At 36.1% G+C, this 23,436-nt stretch overlaps 1 protein-coding gene across 7 annotated transcripts in view; it reads right to left on the bottom strand.

Annotated features, from left to right (window-relative positions):
• ATP10D (ATPase phospholipid transporting 10D (putative)) overlaps positions 1-23,436 on the bottom strand; it is a 118,959-nt gene that overhangs the window by 60,733 nt on the left and 34,790 nt on the right. For all 7 annotated transcript variants that reach the window (XM_023224522.2, XM_023224521.2, XM_023224520.2 and 4 more), the window contains 6 exons: positions 21,859-22,063; positions 19,453-19,538; positions 8,728-8,834; positions 8,311-8,442; positions 7,784-7,911; positions 7,409-7,661 (listed from right to left, as the gene is read on the bottom strand). In XM_023224522.2, coding sequence (XP_023080290.1) covers positions 7,409-7,661; positions 7,784-7,911; positions 8,311-8,442; positions 8,728-8,834; positions 19,453-19,538; positions 21,859-22,063 — 911 coding nt within the window. The remainder of the gene's footprint in view (positions 1-7,408; positions 7,662-7,783; positions 7,912-8,310; positions 8,443-8,727; positions 8,835-19,452; positions 19,539-21,858; positions 22,064-23,436) is intronic.

Raw genomic sequence — 23,436 nt, forward strand, 5'->3', positions numbered from 1 at the left:
GAGATTACATGTGCAGAATGTACCAGGCATTTGCTTACCAGGCACTTGCCTCGTTTAATCATAGTATCTCAGCAGATAGTATTAATACCTACATTTTACAAATAAACTTAAGTAATTTGCTCCATCTCACAAAAATGGTACAAATGAGTCTTCAAATGAGTTCTACTAGACTCCACAGCCCCGTGCTTTACTGCTTCTGAATCTACCTATATATGTTAACAGGGCCAATTTTAAACACATGGCCAATATCCCCTGCTTAATTTCAATGAGTCCATGTTTTGTCATTTAAATAAAAGTTTATTAAATGAATAATAAATGAATGAATCAATAGACATGTGAATGAAATATCCCTAGTATTAAGGGAAAGTTGTGGGGTAGCAAGTTAATATTTTTTGAGGTCCTCCTTTTTTCATGCATCTGGCTTGGTCATTATATATGTTTGTGTGTGTGTGTGTGTAATATATATGTATATATACTCCCTTTTTATCTTCAAAATAATGCCATCAGGTAGAAACTATCACTGCCTACTCTGCAGCTGAGGAGATTAAGACCCAGAGAGATTAAGCAGTTCAACCATTTTTAAACAGCTAGTTGTGGGTGGAGCTGGAAATTCTATTTAGGTCTTCTGCCTCCAAAGCCAGCACACTACCCACTACCTTATAGCTCCTCAGCAGTGATTTGTATATAATAGGTTCGCTTAGTGGTTCTCCACATGGGGTGAATTTCTCCCCTGGGGGTTTGGCAATGGCTGTAGACACTTTTGCTTGTTATAACTGGGCGAAGTGTGCTGCTACCATTCAGTGGGTGGAGGCCAAGAATACTTCTAAAAATCTTACAATGCTCAGGACAGCCCCCAACAACAAAAATTAATCTAGCCCAAATAGTGCTGAGACTGATAAATCCTTGAGTAGCTCAAGGAATTTATTGATGGTGTAACACCATTTTTAAAATATTTTAAAAATACAGAAGTTTCCCCTTATTCACAGGGAATACGTTCCAAGACCCCCAGTGGATGCCTGAAACCATGGATAGTATTGAACCCTAAATATACTGTGTTTATTCGTATATATAGATACCTATGATAAATGTTAACTTATAAATTAGGCATCGTAAAAGGTTAACAACAATAACTAATAATAAAATAGAACAATTGTAACAATATACTGTAGTAAAACTTATGTGAATGTGGTCTCTGTTTTTCTCTCTCAAAATATCTTATTTTACTATACCAAAGGTAATTGAAACCGTGGAAAGTAAAACCACTGACAAGGGGGTAACACTGTACTTCAAAACACATATAAACATGAAAGCTACATTTAATGATCATGCAGCTTCTAGCTATTATTAGGGAAATCAGTCATCATGCAACTATATAATTAGTATAGTTCCAGGTAGCTCAGCTATTACTGTAGGGAAAACTTGTTCAATCAGTACAATTACAAAAGTGGAATCAAGAAGACATGAATTGACTCAACCTTTACTCATTTTTGGAAGCTATGAAAAGGAAATAGGCTGGGCCGGTGGCTCAGGCCTGTAATCCCAGAACTTTGGGAGGCCAAGGTGGGTGGATCACCTGAAGTCAGGAGTTTGAGACCAGCCTGGCCAACATGGCGAAACCCCATCTCTACTAAAAATCCAAAAAAATTAGCTGGGTATGGTGGCAGGTGCCTGTAATCCCAGTTACTTGGGAAGCTGAGGCAGGAGAGTTGCTTAAACCCAAGGGGCAGGGGTTGCAGTGAGCCAAGATTGTGCCACTTCACTGCAACCTGGGCTAAAGAGCGAGACTAGATTCCTTCTCAAAAAAGGAAATAGACCAGTAAAGTTGCAATGTGATTCAGAAAACAAAGCTACTGGAGCTGTAATTCCAGGCTCAGTGAGAATTTTATAAAAATTAGGTGTGAGACCAAGTATGGTGGCTCACACCTGTAGTCCCAGCACTTTGGGAGGCTGAGGTGGGCAGATAGCTTGAGCCCAGGAGTTCAAGACTACCCTGGGAAACATGGTGAAACCCTGCTTCTACAAAAAATACAAAAATTAGCCACGTGTGGGGGCATACACCCATAGTCACAGCTACTTGTGAGGCTGAGGTGGTAGGATCACTTGAGCCCAGAAGGTTGAGGCTGCAGTGAGCTGAGGTCATGCCACTGCACTCCAGCCTGGGTAGCAGAGTGTGAGACTCTGGGTTAAAAAAATATATTGTAGGAGAAACAAAGATTTGTTATAATACTGATAAAACTTATCCAAATCGTTATGACTTTTAATATTCTTTAGTATTTCTTTAACATTTCTTAATATTTATCTTAAAGTAGACTCTAAAATAGTTACATAAATGACTCAAAGCAGGTCAGGAATTCTTACCTTCTGCTTCATAAGAAAAAACTTACAAAGTCTGTTCTTTCCTTTGTCTGAAGGTAGTTACTGAGATAGGTACCAGATTGTCTACTTTATTTCTCTTCATTATTTAATCCCCAATCTGTCTTTTCTTCCCATTCCCCTCTTCAAATACCCAGTAATCTTCCTATAGCCTGTTACTTGCATCAATTTGATATATGGAAGAAGTGGGCATGAGTCTATGAAACAAAGAGTTTATCATACTTTCAATGTGCTCTCCAAAGGGCCCGAAACGAGGGTGAACAGCATTCAGAAGACCTTCCTTCAACTGTATCATCAATCCTCCGTCAACCCTTTCACTATGAACTAAATCTGCAAACATTTCCAGCATTCCAACTTTTGCCTGCTTGCAAATAACACATTCAGCTAAACCTTCTCCAACTGTATCACCCATATATCTTTAATATATAAACCTTTGTTGTAAACTAATTCCCCACACATTTCCAGCATTGTAAGAACGTCCAATATCCTGCCTTCAACATCCCAAGCCTTAATCAGTACAAAATCCACCTCCAATACTGACTGCCTGAAAATCAAAACTAGATGGAACAAGAACACTGACTTCCTATCTTATGACAATGAACATGATAATATATGTTTACATATCTGCCTCCCACATCAGACTATGAGCTCCTTAAGAGATAGGCCTGTTTCTTATTTTAACAACAATATTTACAAACACAATGACAGTAACAACTGCTATATTTATAGATAACTCATTTTATGACATTTGCTGTTCTAAATTTTTTATACGAATTATCTTCTCTCATTCTCTTAACCATCCAATGAGATTGACAGTGTCACTGATCCTTTTTATTGAGGCATAGAGAAATTAGATAGTTGTCCAGGGCGACACAAGTTGTAGGTAGTGGGAATGGGATGCAGACTTAAGAGGCCTGATTCCAAAATCCTTGTTCTTGGAAAGTGTTCAATGCTACTGTTTCCATGTAAATCAGATTCACAAACTGTACATCATAAAGGCATACTCTGAACAAGTCCAAATTGATAGACATTCTACAAAATCCCAGAATGATGCCACTCAAAACTGCTAAGTTTATCAAAAGAAAAGAACATCTGAGAAACAGTCATCTAGAGAAACTGAAATGATGACTGTTATGCGGTATCCTAGCTAGGATCCTAGGACAGAGAAAGAACATTAGATAAAAAAGAAGGAAGTTCAAATAAAGTATGTGTTTCGATTAATAATAATGTATCAGCATTTGTTCACTACTTATCACAAATATATCATATGACTAATGCAAGATGATAACAACAGGGGAAATGGCATGAGGGTATGCTGGAACCCTCAATGCATCCAGGATATCTTTGTAACTTTTCTGTAAATCTAAAATTATCCTAAATTTAAAAGTTTATTTTTAAGAAAGTCATTCTCTTTAAGCAGTCTTTTAAAGGAGTGGCTTGTTAAAATTTTAATATGCATATTAATCACCTGGGGATATTATTAAAATGCATTTAATTGAAGCTCTGCAGAGGGGTCTGAGTTTCTGCAATTTAAAAGCATGCCCAGATGTTGCTGATGCTGCCAGTACATGGAACACATTTTGAAGCTAGAAGGTTTTAAAATATACAATGGTGTTGTCAGGTGTGTTTAGTGCAATTGCAGGTGTAAGAAGTTGTTTCCAAGTAGCAATATTCTTCACCAAATTATCTCGTAGGCAACACTTTTACAGAAAACCCTAAAGGACTAGCCATTAAAACACAGATACATGGTTAAAATAGTTTTCACTTCAGTGAAAATATGTCTCAGAATTAACTTCTAGAGAGAACTGGTCTCCACTAGTGTGTGTGTGTGTGTGTGTGTGTGTGTGTGTGTACACATGTGTTTAATTTTAAACCATTGCATAAAAAAGACCAGAAGCTCTGGGTATGTCTATGGTAGAGAAGTGGTCAAAGGCAAAGTTAGTACCTCTAGAACTTTGGTTCCCAAACAGGTAGCTTATCAATTACAGTTCAGTCAGGATAGCATTTGATTCCCAGTCACTTGGTATCTTTTCTGCGTGAGGGGGCATAAACGAAAAATACTCACTTGGGCAGGGATATGTATGTTCAGTGACTAGAGTGGAAGAGGGTTAGTATTAGTTCTTTGAAATGTTATGAACACAAAATTTTGTGCTACAAATACAAAAAAAAAAAAACACACAGCAGTGCTTCTCGCTGTATATTTTATGAAACATTGCTGCTGCAAGACAGTTCCTAAAAATGGGGAACTATGGTCAAAGAATTCAGGAAAACACTAACCTCACAAATGCACTATAGAGGTTTAGCATAGCATTATTAATGTGGTTCCATTTTATTGAATAATGAATGATGAAGTCTTAAGAAAAATTATAAAAGTAAAATCACACTGCGATGCCATTTCTGTTTTAAAAACAAAAACATAAGTGTGTGTGTGCGTGCAAATGCATATCTTAAAAACATTTAAGATAGATGGGTTAAAAAAGACCCCAAAAGTGCATTAAAATGCTAACAATGATCTATTCTGTTTGGTGGAGGTTAGTGATGGCTTTTAAATTTTACTATAAGATGAAACATAATGCAGAGTGTCATCATATTCAATATGATTAGCTGTATTTTGTGTTTGCATGGTGATCACATAATAAACACTTAACATTTTACCCCTTACACTCACAGGTTACCAAAGTTGACTTAAAAGTACATGTACCTAGAAGAAAATATAGTATATTTTTAATAATACCAGGCATGATGGGTTGTCTAAGTTCAGCACTACCATCAGAAATCATAATATTCATAATAATTGACAAATTTATATAACAAAGATATAAACCTTTTGATAAGAAGAGACACTGGAAGCACAATTTAGAGACTGTGGTAGGCAGAATTCTAAGATGGCCCTGAAGAGTCCTGTCCGCCATGGTAGATACACCTTGTGACTATGCTATGATCAAATTATGCTATGTGGCAAAAGTGGAAGGATTTTGCAGATGTAATTAATCAGCTGACTTTGAGTAATCTGAAAGAAGACTACCCTTGGTGCACATGATCTCATTAGGTTAGTCCTTTAAAAAGGATTCAGGACTTCCCTGATGTCAGAAAGATTCAAAATGAGAAATTCTGTTGCTGGCCTTGAAGAAGCAAACTGCTCTGCTGTGGTGAGGCTGTGTGGCAGGAAATAGCAGGTAATCTCTTGGAGCTGCGAACAGTACCAGGATGACAGCAGCAAGAAAGCAAGGACCTCAGTGCTAAAACTTCAGTACACTGAATTCTGTGAAATATCAGTGAGCTAAGCATAAGATCATCAATAAGATCACAGTCCCAGCAGACACCTCTATTTCAATCTGGTGAGGGACCCTGAGCAGAGGAAGTACTCAGAGTCCTGACTTAGAGTCCTGACTTCGAGATACTGTGAGACAGCATATTTGTATTGGTTTAAGCCATTATGGTTTGTGATGATTTGTTATGTAGTGATAGAAAACTAATAAGTGATAAATAATGAACCAGAAAAATATTTGTCACATACAGAAGAAAAGGATAACATAAGGGTTGATATCCAAAGTATTTAAGAACTTGTTCTAAATGAGTGCACAAATGAACATTGGTGCTGACCACAAACAATCTAGACTAAGCATACAAGCTGAACATTAACCCTGACTTCACATAAAAGCTCTCCCACAGCCTACCAAGAACAAGGAAACCTCATTTAAAAAATAGGGAAAGAATTCAATTAACTTACCAAGGAAATTAGAATGACCAAAAAACATATAAAAAGTTAAAAATCTCATTACTAAGCAGAGACAAATTAAGACAATGAAGTGCTAACTTCTCTGTAAAAATCACACAGATTAAAAAGTGTAACTTCATTACATTATGGCTGTGTGTGAAAAACAAGCACTATTTTTCTGGGTTGTAGGAATGAAAAACAAGCACTATTTTTCTGGGTTGTAGCTAATGTAAATTAGCATGATATTTTAGAGGAAAATGTATCTTATAAAAACAATTGAATACATATATATGTACCAAGATGCATAATGCATGCCAAATTTTATTTATCATAATTTTAATCTCGTTTATCTATCTTCGTGTCATAAATCTAAATTACATGCAATCGGGGACTTATGCCACATATTGGGAGTTCACAAAATGTTTGGTGAATGAATAAGTGATGTTAACTACAAGTGCTTTTATATTAACAAACTATCATCATTAAGCATAGCAAACTAAGTTTGACCATATGTAGTAGAAAACTATATTCTTAATTTTAGGTTATGAAATGACTTAGGAAAAATTTCATAAGACATTGTTGAATAAAATAAACAATTTACAAAAATAGTACTATTACACGTCCTAACTCGTAAAAGGGAAAATGTGTAAATATATGTTCACATATAGAGAAGTATGCATAAAGAAATAACTGGTTACATATTCACCAAATTGTTAATGGTGGTTAACCTTGGGAGAGTGGGGCTTTTAATTTGTTTTTTTCACTTCTACGAATTATCTTTAAAGAAGCACATATTTCTTTTATAAATTGCAAAATTAATAAAGTTCAACTCTTTAAAGGAAACTTGGAATTTACAAATTTATTTCTTTAGAGTCAGAAGTTCAGCTCATTTTGCTTAAACTAGTTATTCTTAATCAAGCACCAATGGATACCTAGGGGCCAAACAATGAAGCTACAAGGAGCCTGTAATCCCTTTGGAATTATTTCCAAAATATTTTTCAAAGAAATGGCCCATAGTTTCATTAGTTGTTCAAGAGTATTTATAGTACAATATCATTTTCATCCCTCCAATTCCCACCTTTTACTTCCACTAGTAATTTACTTCACTTTTAAAGAAACCATGGCAGTAGACTGCTAGACTTTAACCTACTAGCTTTTGAAGGAACAACAGTGAAGCTTAAAACCCATCTGCAAGCATTAAGTACTCAATGCTTAAATCAACCACTTCTATGTCAGAATTGTCAGACATGCAACACTTAAGTGGTTTCAAAAAAAGACCAGTACTAAGGTTGGTTTTCACAGAAATCCAACACTCACCATTTTCTTCATGGCAATAATCAAATCCTGCCACACTACATCTTCGAAAAACCATCTTATTCTCAGTGAGGGTTCCTGTCTTATCAGAAAAGAGGTACTGAATCTGTCCCAGATCCTCGGCAATGTTTAAGGCTCGGCATTGAACAGTAGAATCCGTTTTCTCATTGTAGAAATCCACATCACTTTGAATGAAATATATTTGTCCAAGCTTCACAATTTCGATGGAAACGTAGAGAGAAATGGGAATCAAGACCTAAGAAGATCCAAACAAGTTTTAAAATGTCAACATAGGTTAAAGAAAGGATGTGAAACTGGACATAGCTGGATAAGCAGCAAAGATGTTAAAATTCTACCATAAGCTTAATAAAAAATTACCTGTAACAAAATGATCATGGTCCAAAACATATAGAATCCTGCCAACAGTGGTGATATGATATGTCTATCGGGTTCGGGGTTATTGAAAAAATGCATCTTTTCATACCTGCTCAACCAGATTCCATGACCTTTCAAAAAATACACAGACATCAAAAGGATGCTAAATATATAGCATGCAAACAAAAAACTTTATCCTAAAGGAGAAGGAATGAGAGTATTCATTTGATTGAACATCAGTTGTTTGTTTTTGAAAACAAAATTCCAATTCAAAAGGCTATACATTCTACTCTCTCTCTCTTTAAGTCACTCTCCAGGTTTCTTCAGTACTATGGCAAAATGTAAATGGATAGAGTCAACATTGATATTTTTCAGGACAAAGGATGAAAGAGACAAGGATATGAGGTAAAAACATTACTGACAAATAAAATCCACCTTACCAAAGTCAAACATTCACAGATATGATTTTGAAATAAAATACTTTAATATCTTGCTGAAAAGATGTCAGCAAATAATCAAATTTTACCTACCCACTGAGCCAGTTAAGCACATTATGACAAGAAGCATGACACACCAGAGGACATCTGTGTTTGCTCTTCTTTCTAATTTGCTGCGCTTATACCGCGGCCCACTGTTGTTCAGCATTGCTTTGGTTTCATGGCCTATGAAGGACGTGCAGTATGATAGAAAATGTACAAATTAAAGCCAATAAGCAAATACCATATTTAAAAATCTCTCTGGCAGACAATTTAATAAAACACAGTTACATGAACTATTTTGTCAGTTTAATCTTCTTAGTGATCCACTTAGAAAAACAGAGACCAATAATTAAGTTTATCAGACAAAATTTCCTTTCTGCTTCAACAGATTGCATTTTTGAGTGAATGAAAAATGATAACTTGTAGAAAAGCACAGAGTAGACAATGAAAATTAGAAACGTAACTGACCTGCATAAACCACAATGCCCACAACAGCCTCTGTGTTTCTAATGGTGCATCCTCTAAGCAACAAATTTTCTTTACTGAGACCCACGCGTTCTTTGTTGGAATGTTCTCTATAAGAAAGACAGCATATAAATTCACTTTTAAATAGCAAAAGTGGGGATATAAAAATAAATTTCATGGCCCTTGAATGTTTTTGACTTGGAGTAAAAAGGCATTTCACAGGAAAGTTTTCAAATCTCTGGCCCATTTACTTTGGTTATTTCAGTTACTTGCTTTGTTTTTGTTACTTTTTTTTAAAGACTTTTAGGTTCGGGGGTACATGTGCAGCTTTATAGGTAAATTGTGTGCTGCAGGGTTTTGGTGTACAGATTTCATTACCCAGGTGATAAGCATCATGTCTAAAAGGTCGTTTTTTGAACCTCATGCTCTTCTTACCATCCACCTTAAATTAGGCCCTGGTGTCTATTATTCTTATCTTTGTGTCTATATGTACTAAATGTTTAGCTCCCACTTATAAGTGAGAACATGTTGTATTTGTTTTTCTGTTCCAGCATTAGTTCATTTAGGATAACGGCCTTTAGCTTCATCCACATTGCTACATGACCTCATTCCTTTTTATGGCTGCATAGTATTCCATGGTGTGTATATAGGCCACATTTTCTTTATCCATTCAACTGCTGATGAGGATTTAGGTTGATCCTGTGTCTTTGCTATTGTGAATCAGTTACTACTTTGTCTAGGAAAAGATGCAACAAGTTTCTAACTATCATTATTTTCAATGGTAGTCATTGTTTGTCAACTTCTATTACAATAAAAAAAAATTCCGAGCAAGAATCCTGCTTTTCTAATACAAACTGTATTTAGGATAACTTAGTAATTGATGAGGGAAAAAATCCTGATAGAAAATTAACATTTTCAACTTGGATGAAATCAAGAATCATTCTAGGCAATGATAATCGGTGGCTGCTAAAATCAATGGTTAAAAGGCTGATGGAAATTTTATAATAATAGGATAAGAACTTATCCTTTTTTATGGCTGCATAGTATTCCATGGTGTATGTGTGCCACATTTTCTTAATCCAGTCTATCATTGGTGGACATTTGGGTTGGTTCCAAGTCTTTGCTATTGTAAATAGTGCTGCAATAAACATATGAGTGCATGTGTCTTTATGGCAGCATGATTTATAATCCTTTGGGTATATACCCAGTAATGGGATGGCTGGGTCAAATGGTATTTCTAGTTCTAAATCCTTGAGGAATCGCCACCATGGAATACTATGCAGCCATAAAAAAGGATGAGTTCATGTCCTTTGTAGGGACATGGATGAAGCTGGAAACCATCATTCTCAGCAAACTATCACAAGGACAAAAAACCAAACACTACAAGTTCTCACTCATAGGTGGGAATTGAACAATGAGAACACTTGGACACAGGAAGGGGAACATCACACACGGGGCCTGTTGTGAGGTGGGGGGAGGGGGAGGGATAGCATTAGGAGATATACCTAATGCAAATGACAAGTTAATGGGTACAGCACACCAACAAGGCACATATATATATATATATATATGTAACAAGCCTGCACGTTGTGCACATGTACCCTGGAACTTAAAGTATAATGATAAAAAAAATAGTAATAGGATAAGGCTGATAACACTAATCTTACAATGGGACAAGGAGACATCATGGGCCTCATGATTTATGGGAAAGAAAGTCATGGCCCTACAGGTGCTTAATCAAACTTCTATTAGGCATTTCAACCTGGGGTCTGTGGCTTCAGAGATCTGTGAAGCCTTTGAAATTGTACGAAATATTGTGTGTGTGTGTGTGTGTGTGTGTATGTGTGTATACATGTTTGATATTTTCCAGGGAGAGACACTGTTTCTTTCATCAGATTCTTTAAATGTCCCTTGATGGTTTACAGAGAATAAGATGGCCAGAGAAACATGTTAAACGTCACCACAAGAATGCAGTTGGTCAGATCTAAAACATGGTAAATTCTACAGGCAAAATGACCTGTTTATTCAGAAAAATGAATGATGTAGGGGAACAAAAGGGGGAAGGAGGGGAAGCCCAATCCAAGGAGGGGGCAGTCACCTCAATCTAGAATGTGATCAATTCTGTAAGCTCAATGACTCAATTTATTGGGAGAAGAAATGTAGAGACATACCAATCAGATGCAAAGAATAGACCTTGTTTTGATCCTGGTTAGAAAAAGCCAACTATTAGAAAACATTTTTCAGATAATTGTATATATTTGAACAAAAGCTTGGTATTAGATGACATTATGGAATGGTTCTTAAGTTTTGTTAGGTGTGATAATGGTATTGTGGCTGTGACTCATTTAAGTCCTTATCTGCTATAAGTATATAGTAAGGTATTTACAGTGAAATGACACAGTGGAGGGGTAGGAAAGGAAGTAGAAGCACAGCTGAAACAAAGATGGAAAAACTGAAATAGCTAAGGCTGAATGACGCCACATGGGTGTTCATTATACTTTTCTTTCTACTTTTTCGTGTTTGAAAATTTCTGTAATATATAATTTAAAAATTATTGAAGTAATTACTTGACTAAATTGCTACAGTGGCAAAAATACAGAGCAACATCACTGGAATATTTAAATAAACAAGCAAAAAGTAATGGTTTTCACATATTTTGAAAATGTCCTAATTTCAGTATGAAAATTAGGTTGTTTTCTGGCAATAAACTTCATTTTACAAGTTACTGCTTGTTCCTTACATATATAAAATTTGCTAATATAACCTTGCTATCTGAAATTACAATTAAAATAAAATAAAAATTATTCAAATAAGGTTTCAAACTACAAAGAAAAAGACAGATTTATCATTTCATTCCCATATGCTATAAAGCACTTTCTTCTAACAGGTATATGTTTATATTCCTGCACATGCACAGGCCTGTGTATGAAGAGATGGTAAAAGCTAGATGCATCCTTGAGTTTAAGCTAATTCAACTTTTTCGTTTTACAGATGAGGAAATTAAGTCCCAACATTCACATTTCCATATAGCATTCCCGAGTGAGCACCAGCCAGTCCTCAGCAATGTGGCATGTTTTTTCTTATCCCTAGAGTCCTTATAGGAAATAATCTAACACATAAAATCATCAATTCCAAAGTTCCTCAGATTTTTTTCCCCTGAAATCCTTATTTTTCACCATTAAATCACTTTGAGGTACGACCATTAGACAAAAGTTCAGCTTCCATATTAATTGCACTTACTGCAAATTCCAAAAATTTCCTGTATTTTACATGTGTCTGATAATTGGCACTTACGGTATGGAACCTTCAGGATTTTGTATGAAGCACTGGCTGTCACATACAGCTTCCATGAAACATCTATCTGCTATGTGCCCAGCACTCCAACCCAGATGCTAGAAATAGAAAAACAAGCATATGCAGTCTGGACTAATGAGGTCTAAGAGGAGGTAATACCGGTAGAAACATGTACGAGTAGTAAAAATATGATAGTATGATAGCAATCTGATCTTCAGCATACAGTGTAGTCACAAATAGGGAGGATGTCAGTTCTAGCTTAGAGCATGAAGATCAAAGAAGGTGTCATATAGACAGGTAGCTTGAGCATCTCAATTTGTGTTTAATTTTTGAAAATAGGCCACAAAGCAGGGAAAGAATAAGGAGCCAGTTTAGTGGATTAAAAGAATTCCACAGAAAATCACTGTATCTACCTAAGCTGATTCTCTTAGTAAATGCTTCCCTGCCAATGGCTGAGGCCAGCTCTCAGGGATGGACATGAACAGAACAGACAAAAGCCCCTCCACTCACTAGTGAAGGCAGAATCCGAGGATTTGAGAAGGGAGGCCACTTCGGCAGTCAAGTCATGATAATCAGAAAACAAAGCAGCAAATTTCAAAGCAAACTGATATCAGAGAAGCCCATCACAAACAGGGGAATCAAAGGGCAGAGAAACATGGTGCCCAGAAACCTAGGGAAAAGTGACAATTTGGATAGGCAGAAAGCTAGTAAGGCCTTGGAACTAGGTAAGTGCTCTGAACGAGACTCAGTGCCCAGCATAGCAAATGATGCTCAAATGTGTCTATTAAGAAGAAACATATCCAAAGGATGAAAAGAGAGGCTGACAAAAGTAGGCCACGGCTCCAGTCCCAGGGATTTTGAATGACTTGTCAAGTTTATACAGGAGCAAACAGTTCTGAGGTAGCAAGAGTCGGAGTCTCAGACACTAGACAAACTATCAGAATTGGGACACAGGACCAAAATTTGTGTGGCAACAGTGTTCTCATACATTTTTTTAAAAAATCTACTAACTACATGCACTAGGCCAGATTCCTTGCAGAGTGCTATATGCTGCAGACCACAGAGTGCAGACTAGAATTCCTTCCTGTTCTCTCCACCGCCTAAACCAAATACATCCTGCTAGGGGCAAGTCTGAGCTCGTCAGGGAGTCAGCGTGCCCAGCTGCGGGAAGAGGATAGCTGTATAGGCTGCACCGTAAGACAGATCTGACCTCAGGTGAAGAAACGGCAGCCCCTCAATCTGACATTTACAAGAGGAAACTTTATTCAGAGTCAGCAGCTAGAGGAAATGATCCTTGAAAAGGATTCATCCTAAGAGATGGCTTATGAGCATGTTTCTGATGAGAGAGGGGCAGCTGCCTAACTGCTTTTCAGCAGCTAGAGGAAATGATCCTTGAAAAGGATTCATCCTAAGAGATGGCTTATGAGCATGTTTCTGATGAGAAAGGGGCAGCTGCCTAACTGCTTTTCATGAAGACCATCTAAAATTTCCATGGAAGGATTTTGCTAATACTAATCCCAATAACTTAGGATAAATGTTTCATTTTAAGCAAAATACACAAGGCCCTTCAGGCTCTGGCCTCTTCATGATCTGCCTTATTGCTCACCTACATTCCAGACATACTTAGCCACATAGAGCAATACAAATACACTGTAGTCTCAGGCCTCTGTGCTCTTGCCTATGTTGCTCCCTCAGCCTGAAATGCCAGCCATTCTTTTCACTTTATTGTTTGCCAGGCATCTTCTCATTCTTGAAGATTTAATTCCAGCATTATCTCCTAAGACTAAGCCTTTCCCTCTTTCCACTGCATGGCTCACTCTCTGTTCCTACCCTACCAGATGTCTGTATCTGGTGCTACTTAAAGATGCCATGGAATCCTGAACAGACCAATAACAAGTAGTGAAATTGAATCATTGATAAAAGGTCTACCACCACCAACAAAAACCCCGGGGTCAGATGGATTTATTGTCAAATTTTCTCAGCAGTGCAAAAAAATAGCTGATACCCATCTTATGGAAACTATTCCAACAAGTCAGAGGAGTCAGATTAGGTGCTCCCTAACTCATTCCATGAAGCTAGCATCACCATGATACAAAAACCCGGCAAGGACACAACAACAACAAAAAAGAAAGCTTCAGGCCAATATCCGTGATGAACACAGATGCAAAAATGCTCAACAAAATATTAGCAAACCAAAGCCAACAGCACATCAGAAAGATAATCCATCATGATCACATGATTTTATTCCAGAGATAGATGGATAGTTTAACATATACAAATCAATAAATGTGATTCACCACATAAACAGAATTTAAAACAAAAACTAGGCTGGGCGCAGTGACTCATGCCTGTAATACCAGCACTTCAGGAAGCCAAGGCAGGCAGATCACCTGAGGCCAGGAGTTAGAGACCAGCCTGGTCAACATAGCAAAACCTTGTCTCTACTAAAAATACAAAAATTACCCAGGCATGGTGTCAGGTGCCTATAATCCCAGCTACTCAGGAGGTTGAGGTACAAGAGTTGCTTGAACCAGGAGGCAGAGGTTGCAGTGAACTGAGATCACACCACTGCACTCTAGCCTGGGCAATAGAATGAGACTCTGTCTCAAAACAACAACAACAACAACAAAAACCCATATAATCATTTCAATAGATGTAGGAAAAACACTCAATAAAAACCAATATCCTTTCTGATAAAAAATCCTCAACAAACTAGGTGTCAAAGGAACATACCTCAAAATAACAAGAGTCATGTATGACAAATTCACAGCCAATATCATAATGAAAGGGGGAAAGTTGAAAGCATTCCTCCTAATAACTGGAACAAGACAAAGAGGCCTACTCTCACCACTCCTATTCAACATAGTACTGGGAGTCCCAACCAGAGCAATCAGGCAAGAGGAAAAAAAACAAAAGGCATTCAAATTAGAAAAGAGGAAGTCAAATCATCTTTGTTCACTGATGACATGTTCTTATACCTAGAAAACCCTAAAGATTCCTCCAAAAGACTCCTATACTTGATAAGCAACTTTAGTAAAGTTTCAAAACACAAAATCAATACACAAAAATCAGTGGCATTTCTATACACTAATAACGTTCAAGCTGAGAACCAAATCAAGAACTCAATCTCATTTATAGTAACCACACACACACAAAATAAAATACTTAGTAATACATTTAATCAAGGAGGTGAAAGATCTCTACACGGAGAAGGACAAAACACTGATTAAAGAAGCTGCAGATGACACAAATAAATGAAAAAACATCCCATGCTCATGGATTGGAAGAATCAATATTGTTAAAAATGTCCATACTGCTCAAAGAAATCTACAGATTCAATGTAATTCCTACAAAATACCAATGTCATTTTTCACAGAATTAGAAAAAAAATTCTACAATCATATGGAACCAAAAAAAGTACAAATAGCCAAAACAATCCAGAATGGAAAAAAAATAAAGCTGGAGGTACCACATGACCGGACTTCAAACTATACTACAAGGCTACAGTAACCAAAACGGCATGGTACTGCTACAAAAACATAGACACATAGATCAGTGGAAAAGAATAGAGCACCCAGAATTGAAGCCACATGTCTACAACCAACTGATCTTTGACAAAGTTGACAAAAATAAGCAATGGGGAAAGGACACCCCATTCAATAAATGGCGCTGGGAAAACTGGCTAGACATATGTAGAAGAATAAATGAAATCCCTACCTCTCACCACCTACAAAAATTAACTCAAGATGGATTAAAGACTCAAATGTAAGACCTGAAACTATGAAAATCTTAGAAGAAAACCCAGAAAAAACTCTTTGGACATTGGCCTAAGCAAAGAATTTATGATTAAGACTTCAAAAGCAAATGCAACAAAACAAAAATAGACAAATCATATTTAATTAAAACAAACATCTTCTCAATAGCAAAAGAAACAATCAAGAGAGTAAATAGACAACCTACAGAATGGGAGAAAATATTTGCAAACTATGCATCTAACAAAGAACTAATATTCAGAATCTACAAGGAACTCAAACCAATCAACAACTACAAAAGAACCAAATAACCTCATTAAAAAGTAGACAAAGGACATCAACAGACATTTCTCAAAAGAAGACATACAAGAGGCCAACAAGCATTAAAAAAAAAAGGTCAACATCACGAATCATCAGAGAAATGCCAATTAAAACCACAGTCAGATACCATCTCACACCAGTCAGAATGACTATTACTAAAAAGTCAAAAAATAACAGATGTTGGCAAGGATGCAGATAAAAAGGAATGCTTAGACACTGTTGGTGTGTATGTAAATTAGTATAACCCCTGTGATAACAGTATGAAGACCTCTCAAAGAACTAAAAATAGAACTACCATTTGTCCCAGCAATCCCACTACTGAGTATCTACCCAAAGGAAAAGAAAACATTATATCAAGAAGACAACCACACTTATGTTTCTTGTCATGCTATTCACAACAGTGAAGTCATGAAATCAACCTAAGTGTCCATCAATGGATGATTAAAGACAATGTGATACACACACACACACACACACACACACACACATACACACACACACCATGGACTACTGTTTAGCTATAAAAAACAACGGAATCATGTCTTTTGCAGCAACATGGATGGAGCTTGAGTCCATTGTCCTAAGTGAACTAACTCAAAACCAGAAAATCAATACTGCATGTTCTCATTCATAAGTGAGAGCTAAAAAATTGGTATACATGGACATATGGAGGGAAATAATAGACACTGGGGGCGCCAAAAGAAAGGAAGGTGGGAGGAGCATGAGGGTTGAAAAATTACCTACTAGAAACAATGGTCACCATTTGGGAGATGGGTACACTAGAAGCCCAAACCTCACCATTGCATATGTCCATGTAAAAAATCTGCAAATGTACCATTGAACATATAAAAACAAAAAAATTAAAACATGCTACTATTATAGTCTACATTTCCTTCCATCTTACTGTTACTTTTCCTAGAATTTTAACCAACTTTGTTGAGTTGTTTATCCATTTACATGAACATTTGGGTTTCTGCCAGTTTTTGGCTATTACAAATAAAACTGCTATGAACATTGTATACAGGTCACAGAATGGAAAACTATTTTCATTTTTCTTGGGTAACTGTCTAAGAGTGGGATGGCCATGCTATATAATGGGCATATGCTTAGCTTTTTCTGAAATTTTCAAATTGTTTTCCGAAGTGGTTGCACTATTTTACATTCCCACCAGCAGCATATGAGTATTCAAGTTCCTCTATATCCTTGCCAACACTTAGTACACTTGATCTTTTTAATTTTAGCAAGTAAAGCTCTGTGGTTTAACCTGCATCTTTTCACAAAATTATTTGTCATTCATATGTTCATATGTCAAATACATCAGTTCAAAGTCTTTTGATGGTTTTTAAAGTTGTTTGTTTTATTACTGAGTTTTGATATGCCTTTATATATTCTGAATAGAAGTCCTATATCAAATACATGGATTGCAAATATTTTCTTCCTGTCTGTGACTTGTCTTTTCATTGTGAAAATAGTATCATTTGAGGAGCAAAATTTTAAATTTTGATGAGTTCTTTTATTTATTTTTGTCTTGAATGAATTGTAATTTTGGTGTTGTATCTAAGAAATCTTTGCATAATACAAAGTAAAAAGAGTTCCACCATGTTTTTTTTTTTTTCTGAAACTTTTTATAACTGTAGATGTACATTTAAGTCTAGGATTCACTTTCAGTTAATTTTTGTAAATGGTGAGAGGTATGGACTGGAGTTCACATTTGAAAATATAAATACCTCATTGTTGCAGTACTGTTTGTTGAAAAGATAACCTTTCTCCATCTATTTGTCTTTGCACCTTTGTTAAAAACCAATTGTCCATAAATGTGTCAGTCTATTACTAGACTCTACAATCTCTTCCATTGATCTGTTGGTCTATCTTTATGCCAAAATGACACTGGCTTGATTATTATGCCTTTCTGATAAGTCTTGCAATCATGTGGTTTTAGCCTTCTAGCTTTTTTCTTGTTTTTTCAAAATTCCTTTAGTTATTTTGCATCTCCACTTAAATTTTAAAATAAGCTTGTCAATTTCTTAAAGACCTTGTTGATATTTTAATTGGGATTTCACTGACTATAGATAAATCTGGGGGAAAACTGATATCCATTTAATTAACACTTTAATTTTTTTCACTAGTGTTTAGTGGTCCAGTGTACAGGTAGCTCACATTTTTGTCAGACTTATACTTAAGCATTCCATTTTTCTGATGCTATAATAAATTGTATTTTTTTTAAATTTCGATATCTGCTCATTATTAGCATGTTAAAATACAATCAATTTTTGTATCTGGATCTTGTTTTCTACAACATTGCTAAACTCATTATTTCTAGTAGGTTTTTTGGAGATTTCATCAGATTTTCTACAAAGAACATTATACCATCTGTGAATAAAAGATAGTTTTACTTTTTTCTTGTTTGGTATCTTTCATTTCTTTTTCTTGCCTGACTACACTAGCTAGACCTTCCAGTGTAAGTTTGTCTTGTTCCTGATCTCAGGGGAGAAGTATTTCATGACTAAATATGCTGCTGGCTCTAGGTTTTTCATGGATGCCTTTTATCAGATTAAGTTCCCTTCTACTTCTAGTTTGCAAGAATGGAAGTTAGATTTTGTAACATGCTTTTTCTACATCTATGAGATGACCACCTGTTTTTTCCCTTTTGATTTGTTTAATATGGTTTGTTAATATAGTACTAGAATGGTGAATGACATTGTATTATTTTCTAATGTCAAACCAATCCTACTTTTTGGGGAATAAGTCCCACTGGGTCATAATGTATTATCATTTTCATATATAGTTGGATTTGATTTGCTATAATTTTGTGTGGAAGTTTTGCATCTATGCTCATGTAGGATATTGCTCTTCCATGAAATGTCTTTATACCCTTTTGGGATCAAGGTAATAGTATCAGGATAATTCTCATTTCAAAAAATGATTTGGAAACTTTGCTCTTCTCACACTGTGAAGTAGGTCTAATTGTCTTTTTTTCTGAAAGTTTTATAACTGTAGATAAAATCTGGAAATTGAGGATCAAAGCGGGTAGATAACTTGTCTCAAGGCCATAGTGCACTTATGGGCTGATACCTGAAATTAGGTAAGGACTCCAAATTCTAGCTGCCTTCGCAAAGGGGATATGGATGCCACAAGATACCTCCAGAATGAATATTATTATTATGTGTGTGTGTGTGTGTGTGTGTGTGTGTGTAAATATTTATTAATTAAAACAAGCCAAACTATTTTAGTAGGTGGCTAAAGTTATGACCTTTAGTGATTTAACAGGGGTATAAGTACAGAAACACTTTATCAAATTAAGTATGGTTGCAACACACAATTTCACTTACACCTACAAACTTTCTCGTGACGTATTACTCACAGGAAGCCTCGGAATCTGCTGAGGTCATTGTTTGGGTTTTCACATTCTATCCTAGTGGAAAACTTCTCCGGATCAACTTCAGAGTCCTAAAAATTTTTTTTTGAATCACAAAATAAGAATTCAAGGTTAAACCCTTAATACTGAAGTGTTCTATCACTTTCACCAGTTCTTAAAATAATGCTAAGGCTTTTTTGCAATGAAGTTCATATCATGAATTTCCCAAAGGAAGGAAAGTAGAGGCATAATTATGTGATCTATATTTGGGATTAGAATGGTCCTGGAGCATTAATAAACATCTGCAGGTGATGGGAATGACTGAGTCATTTAATGAAATCTACGCAGGACTCTCCAGAAGAGAGCTTCTACTCATAAGCAGCTTTTTATCAATAAAGCACTGAAAAACTGAAAATACTTTTGTTGTTGGTCTTTAATCACATAAGTGGTTTTTGAGATTAAATGTATATGTGAACACTCTGAGAATATATGCATTTGATCTCAGCCAAATTTTATAAATAAAAAATGTAAAAATAAACTAGACATCAATATCTATAATATTTTCTAATGGATCAGACAGATAATTTCAGAATTCTTTATGAAAACAATGAACAAATAAGCAAAGTGCCTTTGTAGGCACAGCTCCTTTAAGGTATGGATTCCCCTAAAACAAGCCACATCAACCTTATTTCATTACTCTTATTTTCATATCCCTTTGACCAGTAAGACAAATGCTATTGATATTGATATATATCATAATTAATAGGTGTGTAATAGAAAACATGAAAATGTGAATTATATGATAATATGATTTATTTTCTAATGAGTAATATCTATGGAGTTCTTTTGACACACTAAAATCTATTGTGCACTTTAAATATATTAGCTAATTTCTTCTTCACAACTCCATGAGGTAGGTACTATAATAATTGGGCCTAATTAACAGATGAGGAAAGAGAAGATACAAAGAAGATCAGTAATTTGTCAAAGTTCTCAAAACAAGAAAGTGTTTATAGTCGGATTAATATTAATATCGAGGTCACCAGATTCACTCTTAACGAACCCACAGTGTGCTGATTAGTGTTAGACCGGTGCAAAAAAATCGTGCTTTTTGCCATTACTTTTAATGGCAAATATTAATTGCTGATTAATACTCAAAGTGGGTATGTAGTGGTACAACAGAATGTTAAGTTGTGCAGGATTTTTACCAATGTCTTTGGTAGGAGACTACTTACAGAAATGACAATGACAGTAGTCTAAGAGGCATATCAATCACAGAGGATCTAAATGAAATCCATAGATAGAGAGGTGGGCCCAATATGACAAGATGAAGTTTACCAAAGATAAAGGTATTGGTAGGCTGAAACACTTTTTTTTTTTTTGGTTTATAAGTGTAAGACAGAGTAACCCTGACTTAACAGTAGTTTGGGTTTAAAAAAAAAAAGTAGACTGAGCTCAGTGGCTCACGCATGTAATCCCAGCACTTTGGGAGGCTGAGGCATGTGGATCACGAGGTGAGGAGATCGAGACCATCCTGGCTAACACGGTGAAACTCCGTCTCTACTAAAGATACAAAATATTAGCCAGGTGTGGTGGCATGCGCCTGTAGTCTCAGCTACTCGGGAGGCTGAGGCAAGAGAATCTTTTGCACCCAGGAGGCGGAGGTTGCAGTGAGCAGAGATTGTGCCACTGCACTCCAGCCTGGGCTACAGAGCAAAACTCTGTCTCAAAACAACAACAACAACAACAAATCATTAAATTGTAAAATACTTCATCTCAAGTGCTTCCAGAGAAAGGGGAGGGAAACCGATATTTAGACATTATATATGATGTTTTCATGTATATTATTTCATTTGAATCCTACAATAATGCTATCGATACCATCATTTTCATTTTAAGATTAAAAAAAAGGCGGCATAAAGTGTTTAAATGTCCAAAGTCTCACGGTAATTAATAGCAGAGCTGTGATTCATTTAAATCCATGTCAATATAACTTCAAGGTTTCTGTTTCCCTCTGCATGATACTGAGAAGGGTCTAAAAGCTACGTAGCATGAAAAAAAGTTTTAAGCTTTGGTATGTAAGTAATTACAGATTTTAGAAATAATGGTCAACTAAAAATAAGATATAAAGTCTAAGTTTAAGAAAAATAATTCTGTTAGGTTCCTTTAATTCCATTCTAAAAAATATGAGTGCTCCACTAAAGTGTATCAACTCTGAAGTCATTTTATCCTCTTATCTAGAAAAGAGTACACTTCCACGCATATCTGGAAATGAATGAAACCTTCTGGGATTCTAATTCATCCTGGTGAAAATAAATTAAAAATCTCTTAATCTGTAATGTGAAAATGAGCTCAGTCATCTTCCGAAAAAAAAAATGTTAATAAGCCACTAACTGAGAACATATGACTTACTTGTTCTGCATACCCCCGAACCACCTGTCTCTGTTTTAAATTGCTCTCTCCATCAAGACCAGAAGTCTCAATGTGACAGATTCCATCCGGATCAGTGGAAAAGAGTAGTATCATGTCTGCAGGGATGACCTCGTTACAGGAGAGGCGAATAAAGTCCCCAACAGTAATGTCTTTCCAGCATCGGTCAATGTATTTTTTCTCTTTCCTATAATTAAAAAAAGATTTTTTAAAAAAGAATATCAAGCCAAAAATACATACAAGGTTTTTAAGTTTTTTTTTGTGTATAATTTAAAGTGTATATTAAGTATTAGGGTAAATTTTAAACTATTAAATGCTCAAAGGGGCCAGGCAAGTTGACTCATGCCTGTAATCCCAGCACTTTGGGAGGCCGAGGTGGGTGGATTGCCTCAGGTCAGGAGTTCCAGACCAGCCTGGCCAACATGGTGAACCCCGTCTCTACTAAAAATACAAAAAATTAGCTGGGCACAGTGGCACTCACTTGCAATCCCAGCTACTTGGGAGGCTGAGATGGGAGAATCTCTTGAACCCAGGAGGTGGAGGATCCAGTGAGCCTAGATCACACCACTGCACTCCAGCTTGGGCAACAGAGCTGTCTCAAACAAACAAACACGAACAAACAAAATGCTAAAAGGGAAGCCACAGAATTGGCAACCCCTAAATTCCACAATTGCTTCACCTGAAAATTTAGTTACTGAGCCACTAAAACATATTTCTCAGCCCTTTCTTCCTGTGGGATTTTGAACCATTGTGCTGTTTGAGTCTAATTCTGGAATAAAATTACAATCAACATTTGATGGGCTCATTCAGATACAAAGCAATTTCTTCATGATGTTCTGTGGTGAGGTACCAAGGATCTGAAGGTGCACAAGACACATCATCTGCTCTCAGCACTTCCCATCAGGCAGATAGGGTGCATTACCATTATGCTCCACGATGCATTTTCCTTAGGGTAGAATGAGGACATTTGTATAGTAGAATGTCATTTTCCCTAGGGTAAAATGAGGACATTTGTATAGTAGAATGTCATATATCATGTTAGCTAGTTAGGTAGCATTTCACATATGATGCCACCAACAAAAATTAACAAGGTCTGTCTTATTCCTCCACTGTCTCCCAAATATCCATAAAAAAGTAGTATTTGTGACAAATACAATAAAATACACTTACTTTATTTCATCAGATTAAATAGCAATCACAATTTATACAAATACTTTTACAACTTCTGCCATACAGAATTATATCAGCTCTTTCAAGAAATATTTAGCTTAGAAGGCTACCTAAGAAGTACGTTTTCAGGACATACCAAAAGCACAAGGCTGAAACCAACAAAGGAAATCTTTGATTATCTAAAGGGTTTATTGGCCCATGGAGAAAGGCAAATCAACAGTTTATTCTGTATTTACCAAACTTTTCCCTAGTGTCTGTGCATATCAGTTCATTCTTAGATAGAGGGAGGTAACAGAGCAAAGATAAAAAAGGTAGGCAGGGGTATTATTTTGATGGTTTGGTCCTCCATGCCACATCTAGGAGTAGGAATTTAATTCCATAGGAAATGGA

The sequence above is a fragment of the Piliocolobus tephrosceles genome, chromosome 3 (genome assembly GCF_002776525.5).
Source record: "Piliocolobus tephrosceles isolate RC106 chromosome 3, ASM277652v3, whole genome shotgun sequence".
Classification (NCBI taxonomy): domain Eukaryota; kingdom Metazoa; phylum Chordata; class Mammalia; order Primates; family Cercopithecidae; genus Piliocolobus; species Piliocolobus tephrosceles.